We start from the raw sequence: 15779 nt of genomic DNA, 5'->3' as shown, positions 1-15779 counted from the left end.
TGATGACCTGCCGACTCCAGTTTTGAGTTTTTTCTTTTGGCACAATCAAACTTTATTCAGTTCACAATTCACAGGGCGGCACTGATGTCCATGGAGTACTTTTTCACATGATTTTGAGTTTATTTAGATGAGCCAATTTTTGAGCTCGCGCGCGGTGATAGGTTTAGGTGGCACTGGCGGTTGAATGAGGGGAGTGGGGGAATAGGAAAATATGTTGCCAGGTATAAATATATAATAGGTGCGTTCGAGTGGTGTGTATGAGATAATAAAAATAAACTTAAAATTAATTAGAAAATGTATGAAATATTCACAATGGCGTTGCCAATAGGTATATCTTATATAACATATTATTATTTATTTATTTATTTTAAACTTTATTGCACACAATAAGTGTACAATAGGCGTACTTAATGCCATTATAGGCATTCTCTACCAGTCAACCATAGGGCTAAACAGAAAAGCGTCAAGGTGGGTGCACTGAGAAAAAAAAAACAAAAAAAAACGTGACTTGAGCGAAGTAAAACTTCTACATAAATAATATAATAATATGTTTAATTAAACCTTATGACTATGAGTACACTAAATAACAATATAACTAAACACAACACAATTAAATATATACATATAATTACAATATGAATTACCTTTTAAATACTTATAGTGTAAAACCACCTTAACAATAACTATGATGCTATTTGTCTCCAACTCTCCATACTATAAAAGCTATAAAACCGTATGATACTAATGTAAACTAATATACAGGAAAGCAATCAACAAGGCCAGTATGAATGGAAAAGGTATTAATGTTTTTGAAAACTAAAAATATTAGGGCCGTTGTACATAAAAAAATGCCTTTAACTATTATCAAAGATAGATATAACTCCGTAATAGATAGACACAGTCTAAGGAAAAAACGTGCCTCGAAAATCAAGAAAATTTGTTTCTCGTTTAGAGGGCGCTACTAGTTTTGTCCTACAGTCGAATAGATGGCGTTGACGGTTTCGTTTGTTATTTAACAATTTTAACGCATATCAGTGAAAGAACATGGGTCAAAATCATAAAAATAATTAATGCAAATAAGAAAAATCATTTATCTATATTTAAATACATTCTATCGTATTTTTATAAATCTTCATTTTTAGTTTTAAAGTGTGTCGACAGATGGCAGTGAATTTACTGGGTTTACAAAATTTACTATGACAGTACCGCTCTAGTATAAGTTACTCTATGCTATTATATAAACTATCGTGAGACATATTTTAAAATATTTAGATATTTAGATAAAGCGATAAAAAATAATAGTGAGTGAAACCGTACTGATCTTGCCTTTAATTATTCGCTACATTTCGTCTAATTATCCTTATGGTGCCTGTAATTCGGCCACGTGGATACAAAAGGCTTTAAAGGATATTTTTTATTATAAAAAAAAATTAAGATCCAACTTCATAGATCAAACATTTTGAAATGTGGCCGTATTGCACGCACCCAAAGAAATACCTACACATAAAATAAGTGTAAATAGTAAAAGAAAAATGTTTTAAATTTTTTGTTGCGAATCACCAGCAATTATCGGTGACGTCATACATACATACAGTAAATACAGTCTGGCAAAAAAGAGTAAAAATTAAAAAGTGGCAACACTGTAATGTCATCCCTTTCAAATCAATCTAAGAAAAACGGGACGACACTACAGTGTTGCCACTTTTTAATTTCTACTCTTCTTTGCCAGGCTGTACTTATTTATTTAACCCTCATTTAAGTCCTCCCTGTATAATTTAAACACATCCTATAAGGCATTAGCATGGAAGTTTTTTCAACTAATTCATTTGCCCCAATCGGATAATTAAGAGGACATTATGTATTAAGTACCCTTTGTACTGTTTATGGATATAAAATAAGCTCTAGTATTAAAAAACGGCTATTAAAGACTAGTTTTTAGGGATCTATATCGAGACTGTAAAAACCAATCCATACTATATACATACTAATATTATAAATGCGAATGTCTGTCTGTCTGTCTGTCTGTCTGTGTGTTCCCTCTTCACGCTTAAACCGCTGAATCGATTTAGATGAAATTTGGCATAGAGATAGGCCGAGTCCCTGAGAAGGACATAGGATAGTTTTTATCCCGAAAATCATCCCTTAAGAAAGTAAAAAGCGGGGTGGAATTGAGATAATTAATGAAGTGTCTGTTAATTTGTGTGCATAATATGCTCAAATTGAATAATTGCTATAAGATTTTCTCCAGGCGCTATTCTTACTCTAGCTGGGGTTATTAAGTCCACGCAGACGAAGTCGCGGGCAAAAGCTAGTAATATTATAAATGCGAAAGTCTGTCTGTCTGTCTGTCTTTCTGTCTGTGTGTTCCCTCTTCACGCTTAAACCGCTGAACCGATTTAGATGAAATTTGGCATAGAGATAGGTCGAGTCCCTGAGAAGGACATAGGATAGTTTTTATCCCGAAAATCATCCCTTAAGAAAGTAAAAAGCGGGGTGGAATTGAGATAATTAACGAAGTGCCTGCTAATTTGTGTGCATAATATGCTCAAATTTAGATTGCTATGAGATTTTCTCCAGGCGCTATTCTTACCCTAGCTGCGGTTACTAAGTCCACGCAGACGAAGTCGCGGGCAAAAGCTAGTTAAAAATATTATCATGTTTCTGTCTTGCGAATATTTTAATCATACGATTCTTTCATTCGATAGCGCGACGTGATGTACGCGTTTATAAGTGTCATTTTGTATGGGATTTTGAGTTATCAAAACGTCTCGCTTGGCGCGCTGTTCTAAATTCCATACAAAATAGACATAACGCAAATCGAATTAAATGTACACTAGGGACATAGTGCGGACACGCTATACATCAATGATTAGTTGCGTTTCTATGTGTGAACGGCACACGTCTGTACACGCGTCGTGAGTCATAGTGTGACTGAGCGGCCGGCAAACGACCGTCAATCTGCTGTCGCGGGGCGAGGTAATACGAGTCGGGGCGGGGCGGTGCGTGGCCGTTCTGTATGATAATACTATTACTTATTCTGTGCTAGGGATTAGGGATGACAGATGCAATGAAAAATCACGTAACTATATCCAATATGCAATGTAAATTGATATAGATATCATACACTAAATAAAAAGTGACCAAGTCCACCGGTGACCGAGGCGGGAGGCGGGAGGGTGGAGGTAATGTAAATTTTCTGTCAACGACTGTCATCTTAACTAGGCCCCTAACAAGACCTGACATTTTTTGATAGAGAAAGATAGTCTTATTGCGATTCCTATAAGAGAAAAGAGAAAATAGTGCCATGCTTTGTCCTTATCACCGACCGGGTGGCATCATAGGTGGCATCATAGGTAGTTGGCGATGGCGAAATACCTAAATTTATAAGTGAAAGAGAAAAAATCCTATGCTGCCCAAATTGTATATGAATATTCTTTCTCTTACCCCCGGTCGCTCGGTGGCGCGTCTATAACTACTTGTATATACCATGTCTAATGTATATGGCCCCTGATAGCTTTAAGAAAGTGTATTTTCTAGAAAAGTATCTGTGATTTGAAAAACCCACATGAAAAGAGAAAGGGCACACTTATTTGCGTATTATTTATAATAAATAATAATGGAAGTCGTAAAAATGAGAAGCACGCGGGTGCTGGCTCGGGGCATTGCTAACCGCAATAGTTGACTGGACGATACCGCAGCCTGGGGCCGAGCGAGGGAAGTATGCTCTACTGCGCTCATAAACGAACCAATAAAAAGTAACGTTTTGTTTTTCCAAGCTACCCGCATTTTCCCTTTTTACATCCGTCTCGGAACCAAATATCGGCCATTATCGAATCCAGTAAAAACTACTAAACAGTTAAAGAAGCTATTAAACTTGATTACACAATCACTCGATTCCGTAATGTTTGATTACCGATATAAACGTATTTGTTTATTTTACGCTCGTGTTATTCGTTAATCAACAAGCAAATTACAATTTTTGTGATGGTTACATAAAGTGGGTTTAGTAAACCGTTTAACATTGAGGCTTAAAAAAACAAAAGCTAATTTTACGGTCCAACTTACGTATTTTTTTGCGCAGTGAGCGATAGTATGCGGCGCGCGGCTATCGTGACCGACTTATGCACTGTTAGTGCTTGAAAATGGAGACCTAGGCACTCCGTAAAGGATGACTCACGCTAGACCGGGCCTGGGCCGGGCCGGAGCTTCCGACGCTTCGTTTTCTATGGAAAGCATTACGTGATCACCGATCAGCCGTCGTAGAAAAGGACGTGTCGGACGCATCGGCCCGGGTCCGACCCGGTCTAGCGTGAGTGATTAAAAAATACGTGAGTTGAACCATGACAGTTTGTCGGCAAAAGCTGTGGCTAAAAAAAACCTTTAATAAATTAGCATACAAACTATTTATTTACAGTAATTTTATAGACGTTTTATTTCAGTTTATTTAGCTAACCACGCATAATCAATTATTTTTATTTACGTTCAGAGCAAATAAAATCAAAGTAGAGCAACGCTCCATACCAACCGGGACCACACACGAAGCTGCGCAAGACCTTACATTTCGCTTAATCTTTCCACCAATTTATCTTTACCGTTATTTATACTAAAATCAACCTTATTCCCTTGAATTAAGGTTCAAAACTATGATAAGAGCAGCATTAATAAATTTGCGCTCATGTTAACTTTACTCTCGCAGTTAACTAAACGAGAATCCACCTTAACACAACGGATTAAGGTTAACTTTCAAATAAATTTACAACATCTTGGAACTGGTGTAAATCTTTATACTAACTTTACTATACGGGCGGATTAACTAATTTAAGCCTTAATTTAAAGCAGTAAAGATTATTTCAACCGCATTTTTAAGTTGGTCAGAAGTGGGATCGGGTTAAGTCGTTTAGTTTCAAACTCCGTTCGATTCTCAGTCTTATTTCAGGGTGTTTAAGTGAGTTTTAGCTTGTTCGTTAGTTAAAGTGTTAAGCCCGGTATTGAATCGTTTTGTTGTGATCACCACTACAATTTCTTAGCGTTGGTTGTTTTGTGCTAATTTCTATGCGATCATTAGGGTTTTGGTTTTTTTGGCATAGTTTAAGTTATGGGTTAAGAATTTATGGTAACGTTGAATAAATGGCTTTCAACTTTCGTGACATTTACCGAGACGTTTTGATCTTTATTTCACTTAGACACACATAAATAATAGACATAATAGTACTAGGTACAGAAGTTTCGCTCTCTAATAAAACGCGTCTATTACGACAGATATGACCGCTAGGTGGCGCAAGCGCGAGCAGGTTAGTTCCTTAGCGGTGCGCGGCAATTACTATGGCTAGACACCAAAATTGGTGTGGGCCGCGTGTACTTGTAGCGACGCGACGAATTCGCGGAGTGAGCCACGCCTGACTGGGTCGGTTACACCAAACCGTCTGTCACCGTTAAAGCGTTCGCAAAATTTTATTGTATGAGATGTTTCATAAATCTCTACTGCGTGACGTTGATCAGTCTGTTAATTGTGGTTGGTGCAACTGGCCCTTAACAATGGTTAAGTAGGTACCTAGTAGAAACGCACAGATACTTAGGCCTAGACTAATGTTAGTACTCTAGCTTCTACCCGTGAATTTTTTTACTCTTTTTATTTCATGTTAACATTTTTTTTTGTACAATAAAGTGATTTACTACTACTACACCCTTAAGGGATGATTTCGGGGATAAAACTAATGTCCTTTTCTACAACTCAAACTATCTATACCAAATTTCAACTAAATCCGTTCAGCGGTTTAAGCGTGAAGTCGTGAAGAGGTAACAGAGACAGACAGATAGACACACTTTCGCATTTATAATATTACTAGCGATTAATATTACTAGTGCAATGCTGATGTATTATACATATAAACCTTCCTCTTGAATCACTCTATCTATTAAAAAAAAACGCATCAAAATCCGTTGCGTAGTTTTAAAGATCTAAGCATACATAGGGACAGACATCCATCCAGCAGGAAGCGACTTTGTTTTATATATGTAGTGAAGTACTAGCTTTTGCCCGCGACTTCGTCTGCGTCGTGGAGTTAGTAGTTTGGGTAGCTTTATTTTTTATTCAATCTGCTTTTTATCGATTCCCCATACAAACTTCCATCCCCCGTTTTCACCCCCCTAAAGGATGACTTCTGGGATAAAAACTACCCTAAGTCCTTCCCCGGGACTCCAACTATCTCTGTACCAAATTTCAACTAAATCGGTTCAGCGGTTTAATCGTGAAGAGGTAACAGACAGACAGACACACATTCGCATTTATAATATCAACAAGTATGGATTTCATATTGTAAGTTATTAGTAACAATATGCATAATTACAATAAACAAATGTTCGCTTTATTTTTTATTCAATCTGCTTTTTATCGATTCCCCATACAAACTTCCATCCCCCGTTTTCACCCCCCTAAAGGATGACTTCTGGGATAAAAACTACCCTAAGTCCTTCCCCGGGACTCCAACTATCTCTGTACCAAATTTCAACTAAATCGGTTCAGCGGTTTAATCGTGAAGAGGTAACAGACAGACAGACACACATTCGCATTTATAATATCAACAAGTATAATTTTCATATTGTAAGTTATTAGTAATAGTAACAATATGCATATGCATAATTACAATAAACAAATGTTCGTACTGTTTGTAGACGTACATATTTTATGAGATTTCCGTGTTACAGCATAAACTGTTATGAATTAAAATTACTATTATTTACATTGGGATGTCTTCTTAATCATATTTTTAACATAAATATGCCTGAACCATTTTTATAACAGCTGTCAGTTTAAGGATAACTTACGCTAGACCGGGCCGGGCTAGGGCCGAGACGTCCGATACGTCATTGTCTACGACGGCTGATCGGTGAGCACGTGGTGCTTTCTATAGAAAACGAAGCGCCTGAAGCTCCGGCCCTGGCCCAGCCCGGTCTACCGTGAGTCATCATTTACTCTGCCTAACTCGGGACATGACTTTATAAAATAATTTTACATAATAATTCATTATTTAAAAATATTATAGCATTTCATTCTCTCATTGCTTTCCGCTGCTGCTCATATAATGATTTAGTATTTGGGAATTCTAAATTATTAATGAGAAAATGCTCTACAATGTTCTGAGTAATGCAGCCCAAAGGTTTAAGAATTTCCAGTGGTGTTAAAATAAACACTGTATTAAACCTTTAATTACCTAATTAACCCTATTTCTTGTCAACAGATGGCGTAACAAACAGAAACAAAAATGGCGGCGGTATCAACGCCACACATGCAGGACTCCCGTGTCAAAATACAGGAAAGCGACGAAGAACCATATTCCCCAACCACCAGAGACACTGTCACCCCCGACTTCAACGAAGAAGACAAGGAAGAACGCCCCGTACACGCTTTCTCCATCCACAACGTCCTGAAGAAGGAACGCACCAGCCCCGAGAATGTATTCTCAACTGATATACTCCTACAAAACACTCCTAACTATGAAGAAAATGATAATAACGATTCTAGAAACTCTGAAAGCGTCAGCCCTAGAATCGACTATGATGATAATCAGACAAATGAATCCAGAGCGGAAATAAGTGTAGATGACGATAATTCTTGCTGTAGTGATGACACAGTATTATCTGTCGGCAATGAAGCGCCCGTCAATTATGAAAACAATGATAAAGAACAGGGGCTAACATCTTTCAAACACATACAGACACATTTAAACGCAATCTCACAACTAAGTCAGAATCTGACAATGAATCAGCCATTAATATTACGACCGAATCCTATAACCCCAAATCCTTTAATGTTTTTAAACCAGCCATTATTATTTCAAAATCCGATCATGGATCTAAAAGCACCTATACCTCGGCCTGCGCCGAGTAATATAATCAACCCTCAAGTTTTTAACCTAAATTTCAGTCGAAAGACTCAAGATTTAAGAAACACGCGGGCAGACGAAAATAGAAGACTTAACTATATGACCCCAAAGTCTCCTGACGAATCTAGGGATTTCATGAGTCAGAGTTTAAAGTTTAGTATAGATAATATTTTGAAAGCAGATTTTGGGAGGAGGATAACTGACCCTATTAAGAGGAAGAAGAGGGTGGAAATTAAGGAGGTTAAGGAGGCAAAGGAGGAGGCGAGGGTGCCGGAGGTGAAGAGTGGAGAGAAGGCAGGGGCAATCGACTTGTCTAAAGGGGATGACAGTGCGAGTAATTCTGGGTCTACCACTGGTAAGCGTTCCTACTTATAATTTCTACCTGAGACTATAAGTAAGTACCTAATACGGAGAGGCCTATGTGAAAAATGTCACAATTCTTATTTTATGTTCTCTAATGTAGGTATGCTTTATCTGAATACTGTTTTCTACTTCTTCAATGCTCTGCATCATCTCTGCAAGATGAATGCTCGTGTCATCAGCGCCATGTGCTAGGGAGTGACAACGAACGAACAAAGGTGTGATGGTTTTGATATCACCAACAAAACCGATGTTTTACAGTCAGAATTCTGTACGTTTGAGTCATAGGGGAGACCGAGATGAGTTGTAACTTGTAACAGAGGAGAGTTGTAAGTGTCGATTTTTTGGAATCTATTAACTAATAACGAGTTCGCAATAGCGCGCGTTTGTTCGTTCAATAGCTAACAAACGCGCACTGTTGCGAGCTCGCTAACAGTTAATAGGTTCCAAAAAATCGACAAAGTCACTACTCTGTCACAAATCACCTCGGTCTCCCCTACTATCTAGTATCTATTCTGTGCTAGACCTGTGTTGTAATGATGTTACATTTCAGGGACGACGTCCGGCGACGGGCCCATGGTGTGGCCAGCCTGGGTGTACTGTACGCGCTACAGCGACCGACCCAGTTCCGGTGAGTACAACGCAATGCTATTGTTATTTACTCAAAATAGATTTTGCCGAATATTTGGCCGAATGTTCGGTTCAGGTCTTGCCGAACCGAATAGTCGGCCGAACTACTCTGTTTATCTGTATAATTCTAATAAACCAATTGAAATTAATCACAACAATCATCGTATTAAAACCTGATGGAAGAAAGTTTGAAAAGTTCTGGCGTAGCTTATATTTTACAGTGTTGCAACAAGACATACATAATAAAAAATATTCGCCAAATATACGGCCCATCTATAACTCAAATCAAATAGTCATTGATTAGAACTGACGTTATGTCTAAATCAGCTGTCAAAAATTTTGGCGGCCATCTTCTGACTTAGCAACGAGATCAAGAAGTTCCCTAACCTTTAAGCGAGGTTTAGACTAGCAAGAACTTGCATACAATTTACGTTACATTGCTGACTACTAAGGTAAACTGGATTCAAAATGTTTATCAGATACCGCAATGTAATGAGAATTGCATGCAAGTTCTTGTTAGTCTAAACCTCGCTGTAGAGCTGCGGAAGACTTGATTAATTGTTTAACGCTAATTGTCGTTTATGAATCATGTTTTTTGGCATTCAGTCTTCATTTCAAGGATCAGTCGTCATGGGCGATCAAGACTATTTATGAATACGGCTGTAAGAGAACACCGTGCCCCCTAGTTTAACAGCAACAGCAAATAGACACCGTATAGTCAGTGCCCTAACGTAAACGTATCCATTTTTCTATATATCCCCGCCACAATATGCTCCTCGCTCTGCTCCTTGCGCTGCGCTGCTCTAATCACGCCTTAAGTCCCTGGCAAGCTCGGCCCAAGCTTTGCCCAAATATCAAAAGTGCGACCAAAATCGGAATTATGTCAAGTCATTGGAATCTAATTCGGTCGAGGTTTAACCAAATCTTTCGGTGAGTTATGCAATGCTTCACCACGCCTGCCTATCGTACCCAACTCAATTTTTAAAAGTAGAAAGGTTAAGAAGCTATAAGTTTCTTGAAGAAAACCATTTAAACGAGAACAATCAAAGATTCAGGAGCTTTTGTCAGTTTAATAAAAAAGTTTTATTTTATTTTATCAATGGTACATGAAGAACTTGCGCCAAAAACATCAAGAAACTACGCGATAGGAGCGACTGCGTAACAGTGCTTGCGGAAACATCGCACGGCCGCTATCGCTGAGCGATACTGACGCGGCGCCACTGTCGCTGCGACAGTGACGCTGCAGTCGGAAGAGTTCATACATTTCCATACTGCATAATACTATCGCTCTGTCGCCGCGTCAATAGCAGCGTAAGTGACGCCGGAGACGCTTTGCTCGGAAGTCTATCTTAACTATAGCAAACATCACTCCGACAGTCGTCGAGCCTAGCTGAGTTTCTTGCTGGAGTCTTCTCGGCTAGGCTAGGTTGTAGCGAACCAGCGACAAAACTCCCATTAGCTCGATTCCCTTTACACCCTCAGATCAGGTTGAGACCGCTCAACCGATCTGCGCTGGAGCGAAAACTCTTTAGGAGTATTCCAGCGTAGCAAAACCGTCTCGTGTGATGCGGCCTGGATTTTCCCCAGGCTACCATCCCCCCACACAGTCCTACCGCTCTAATTGCCCTAGGTGCAATAGAGCCCAAGTCAGGTTAAAAAAAAAATATATAGCAAACGCCAGCCGCTTCGATGCTCCGAGCATCCCAAGTCCCACACGAGTGTTCCCCCAAGATCACCCCTTATCAATAATCCACTGAAAAATTAACCCCACTAACCCCCAAGAGATTAGACATGTTTATACAACCGTTAAAGCAGTGTTAACACTTTTCACTAAACACCCACTGAATAGTGAGAAATTTACTGTTAGAATTCTTATGACGTCAGAATAAAGTATAATTTCGCATGTCATTTTGTTAGAGTTGGGTTGATAATAATAAATCGAGACTGCAGATCACTAGATCGAGCGTAGAATATAATGTCCGACGAAGTTTCGGTTTCGGCTTAAAAATCATATTTCGACGATATTTTCGTTTTTCCGATCACAAAGTTTAATTTCGGTTTTGACAGATTTCGGCACTAAAATGGGGCACTTTCTATGAAAAGGGACCTTATTGTCGTTGGCGCTTACGCCGCACAGCGTCGCGAGGCATTGTATTTATATCGGAGCATCGTTTATAATGGCGTAAGCGCCATCGACAATAAGGTCCCTTTTTATGGAAAATACCACAAATCATCGTTCGATCGCAAACTAGAACAAAACGGCATAAATCAGGTTTTGGTCGGATACTGGTAAATAGAATATTATTATGTATAGATGGCTCGCGGGCGATATGTATTGCCGCGCGCATAACTACTAATTTTTTTACACACCAGCTTGTAAAGACTCTTTATTCTTGAAAAACTGATAAGAAAATTTTACTTTATCCACACGAGTGGCAAAGCAATTTTTCCCGCGACTTCGCCTGCGTGGGATGACGATGATGATTGATAAAAACTATCCTAAATCCATACTCGGGCATACAGCGGGACAGGACCCAAGTTGCCGGTAGTCAGGGCCGCAGAGTGAAGAACCGACGTACTATACGCGCCGTGTCCAAAATTACCGCCTTCTGTATCTCCTTTAGGCGGGCCAGGACAGACTGACCCTTAATCCAGTCACCCAGCGAGAGTCTCTCTAGGTGTTGGTTGAGACTCTTCGCTATGAGACCGTTCGCTGACACGACTATCGGAACAATGATCGTCGAGTCAACATCCCACATGGCGGTAAGCGGTAATCTCGTGAGTCAAATCAATTACAGCATATTATTATTAGTAGGGATATAAAGCAAAGTCTATTAGTAGTAGTCTATGACGGGACACACCCTTATCTCAAGCATCCAGAGGGTTGTAGGCGTAATCTCATAAACGTACAATGCAGTTATGATGTGGTTATGATATGGTTAGGGTTGGTTCGGTTACGGACGGCTGTCGGTTAGTTTTCGAGATTTCTCGTTACTATCAGTAAAGTAGTAGTAGTAGTACTAGTAAACTCTTTATTGTACAAAAATACATATTCAAAATTACATGGTACAAATAATAAGATGTACAAAGGCGAACTTATCCCTTAGAGGGATCTCTTCCAGTTAACCTTTGAGTAAATGAGAGGAGAAAGTGAAAAGTGGGTGACAAATGTAGTCTGCATCTTCTCAAATGATTTTTTTTGTCTAAGACGGTAATCTGTTAAACAAAAGCCAATGTTTCTTTAATGTGAGCGCCGCACGCGCCGTGGCACGCGCCAACCCACAATGACACACAATGGCCGACAGCTCACAGAAAAGAGACAATGGTTTTTGTTTAACATATTACCGTCATTTGAAGAGATGAAGACTATAAAAATCATTTGAGAAAATTTTTACTATAATAAATCCCTACTAATATTATAAATGCGAAAGTAACTGTCTGTCAATCTGTCTCCCTTCCCACTTAAACCGCTGAACTGATTTAGATGAAATTTTGTGTGTAGATAGTTTGAGGCCCTAGGAAGGACTTAAGGTTGACTCACACTAGACCGGGCCGGGGTCGGGCCGGAGCTTCCGGCGCTTCGTTTTCTATGGAAAGCACCGATCACCGATCAGCCGTCATAGAAAATGACGTGTCGGACGCCTCGGCCCGGGCCCGGCCCGGTCTAGCGTGTCATCCTTTAAGGTAGTTTATATCAATCATCATCATCATCCCACGCAGACCAAGTTGCGGGCAGCTAGTATCACATGAACAACCACGCGTCAATAGCTCAGTCAACGCAAATAATTGGACTAAATTTATCTTTAGGGTTCCGTACCCAAAGGGTAAAAACGGGACCCTATTACTAAGACTCCGCTGTCCGTCTGTCCGTCTGTCTGTCTGACACCTGGCTGTATCTCACGTGAACCATGATAGCTAGACAGTTGAAATTTTTTGTTGCCACTACAACAACAAATACTAAAAAACAAAGAATAAATTTGAGTAGCTTTAGGATATTTTTTGTTTATAATTTTAGGATAATTTTTGCTCTTTATTATTTTTTCTTGCTTTGCATGCTTACTTTGGATGGCATTCTTATGTAATACCTACCACTCATGTACTCTTTGTAACAATGTTGAATGTTATCTGTTTAGTGTGCCTTTTAAATAAAATCATAGAGTAACTTATACTAGAGCGGTACTGTCATAGTAAATTTTGTAACCCAAGTAAATTCACTGCCATCTGTCGACACACTTTAAAACTAAAAATGAAGATTTATAAAAATACGATAGAATGTATTTAAATATAGATAAATGATTTTTTTTTGTTTGCATTAATTATTTTTATGATTTTGACCCATGTTCTTTCACTGATGTGCGTTAAAATTGTTAAATAACAAACGAAACCGTCAACGCCATCTATACGACTGTAGGCCAAAACTAGTAGCGCCCTCTGAACGAGAATCAAATTTTCTTGATTTTCGAGGCACGTTTCTTCCTTAGACTGTATCCATTTATTACGGAGTTATATCTATTTTTGATAAAATAAAATAAAAAATAAAAGTACGGAACCCTCGGTGGGCGAGTCCGACTCGCACTTGTCCGGTTTTTTCATATAAAATATAAACAAATATGCACAAATAAGTACTTACAGTTAAAGCCAATCTGTTAAACAACAACCAATATTATCCCCTTAAGAACCCCAATAACAAATAACACACTTGGATTCAATACACTTCGGTCCACCCCATCTCAAAAACATGTCATTATACAACGGTTTCAAAATGTAGGCGTTTGTGTGGCATATACGTCATTTCATTATGGATCTGTGTCGTTTCTCGCGTTCTTGTCTCGTGTAAAGGCCCAAGTTATTATACAGGATGGTTTAATGCATTGTAGAAAATGACAATATAGACAATATATATACGAGTACTACTTATTTATCAGAGCTCGGACTAATCATCGCAAAACAATTGCAAGTCAGAAATGGAAAGGGGTATAATGGAGCCATATTATGTTAAATATTCTCAATTATATTTACAACAGCAACCCGAAATTCGCCAAAAGTTGGTAGAGGCATTTTTTTTTATAGGACATTCTTACACAGATTGTTTAAGTCCCACAGTAAGCTCAAGAAGGCTTGTGTTGTGGGTACTTAGACAACGATATATGTAATATACAAATACATAAATACATAGAAAACACCCAACTCAGGAACAAATATCTGTGCTCATCACACAAATAAATGCCCTTACCGGGATTCGAACCCAGGACCATCGGCTTCACAGGCAGGGTCACTACCCACTAGGCCAGACCGGTCGTCAAAAGGCATTTACATTAACATTTTTTTTAATTGGTTGAGTTGAACATAAGCAAATAATATACTAATTTAAACAAATTAAAATATATAAACCTACATTATTATGATTAAATGCTAATAATTTTATGATATACAAAACACAAACTAATACATAATCTAATTAATGTCATTACCGGGTCTAACGCGATAAAATTTCATTATTTTACCTTTTTTCCGATAATGAAATTAAAACTCGTTAGACCCGGTAATGACATTAATTATGTGTACAAAACGCGAGAGTTTAACCCATGCATGATTTTTTGTATAACTTTTTAATAAATTGAAATAGATGTGTCATGTTGTATAGATTGAGGGAATAATATTTTGGATAGCTGCATATTGAGCCACGGACCATCAAATATACGATGCATATATACATCATTATGCATTTAAGGGTTAAAGTGTTATATATGCATGGTTTTTCCTATTTGTTAAACTTGTGGCTAAATTCATACTTTTGTGTTACAAAAGTATGGAAATAAAATCGAATTATTAACTTACTGAAATCTTCAGAATCCAAGCACACCCTGTACAACATTTGGGGCATTTTCTATGAAAAGGGACTTAATTGTCGATGGCGCTTACGACGCACAGCGTCGCGCGGCATTGTATTTATATCGGAGCATCGTTAATAATGGCGTAAGCGCCATCGACAATAAGGTTCCTTTTTATACAAAATACCACATTTTAATCACTTACGTCCTTTATAACTCCCAACATCTCCCCTCGACTCTAAATTTATCAGTTCGCACTTTCATGCCTAATGATCCTTAATTTGATTAGATTTTACCCCGCTTTTAGGGTACATTTTCATGGGGACTTGGCGCTTTTTTACATTTATAGCGTATGGCATATGTTGGATGTAATTTGTATGGTGAAATTTGTACAATTTCATTAAATGAAATGATGGTATTTTGAATGATAAAGCAATGTTTTTACATTCAAAATAGCGGTGGTGGCCAAGCGGTAAGAGCGTGCGACTTGCAATCCGGAGTTGGGGGATCAAACCCCGGCTCGTACCAATGAGTTTTTCGGAACTTATGTACGAAACATCATTTGATATTTACCAATCGCTTTTCGGTGAAGGGAAAACATCGTGAGGAAACTGGACTTATCCCAATAAGGCCTAGTTTATCCTACGGGTTGGAAGGTCAGATGGCATTCGCTTTCGTAAAAACTAGTGCCTACGCCAATTCCTGGGAGTAGCTGAATTTCCATTACGTAACGGTTTATTCAAAGGTCACCGGCAAGTTGGGTTCTCCATACAAACGTAGTTCCGCTCTCATTTTAAAACGACTAGCTAGATTGCTCTGAAACTCTGTACTTACAATAGGATAAGGTATATCTATGTCTGTAATTAGTTTATATAGCTTCAGATACCAGATATTAGTTAAAAAAATATAGCGAATTTAAATTTTTCATACAAAACTTGTTTTTGCTCTATTTCGTTTGTTTTATAAACTTGAGCTATATAAACTAATTACAGACCTATATATACCTCATGTCCTTGTATGTGCAAAGTTTCATTACAATCAAACACGTAGTTTTAAAATGAGAGCGGAACTACGT

General features: G+C 38.4%; 1 protein-coding gene across 2 annotated transcripts in view; it reads left to right on the top strand.

The window, feature by feature from the left end:
• The window catches only part of LOC134752828 (homeobox protein invected-like), a 103612-nt gene that overhangs the window by 29837 nt on the left and 57996 nt on the right, over window positions 1-15779 (top strand). For both annotated transcript variants that reach the window (XM_063688587.1, XM_063688586.1), the window contains exons 2-3: window positions 7239-8238; window positions 8797-8874. In XM_063688587.1, coding sequence (XP_063544657.1) covers window positions 7263-8238; window positions 8797-8874 — 1054 coding nt within the window. In that variant the 5' untranslated portion in view covers window positions 7239-7262. The remainder of the gene's footprint in view (window positions 1-7238; window positions 8239-8796; window positions 8875-15779) is intronic.

This window comes from Cydia strobilella, chromosome 25, assembly GCF_947568885.1.
Source record: "Cydia strobilella chromosome 25, ilCydStro3.1, whole genome shotgun sequence".
NCBI lineage: Eukaryota > Metazoa > Arthropoda > Insecta > Lepidoptera > Tortricidae > Cydia > Cydia strobilella.
This window is presented reverse-complemented; position numbering and strand designations above follow the sequence as displayed.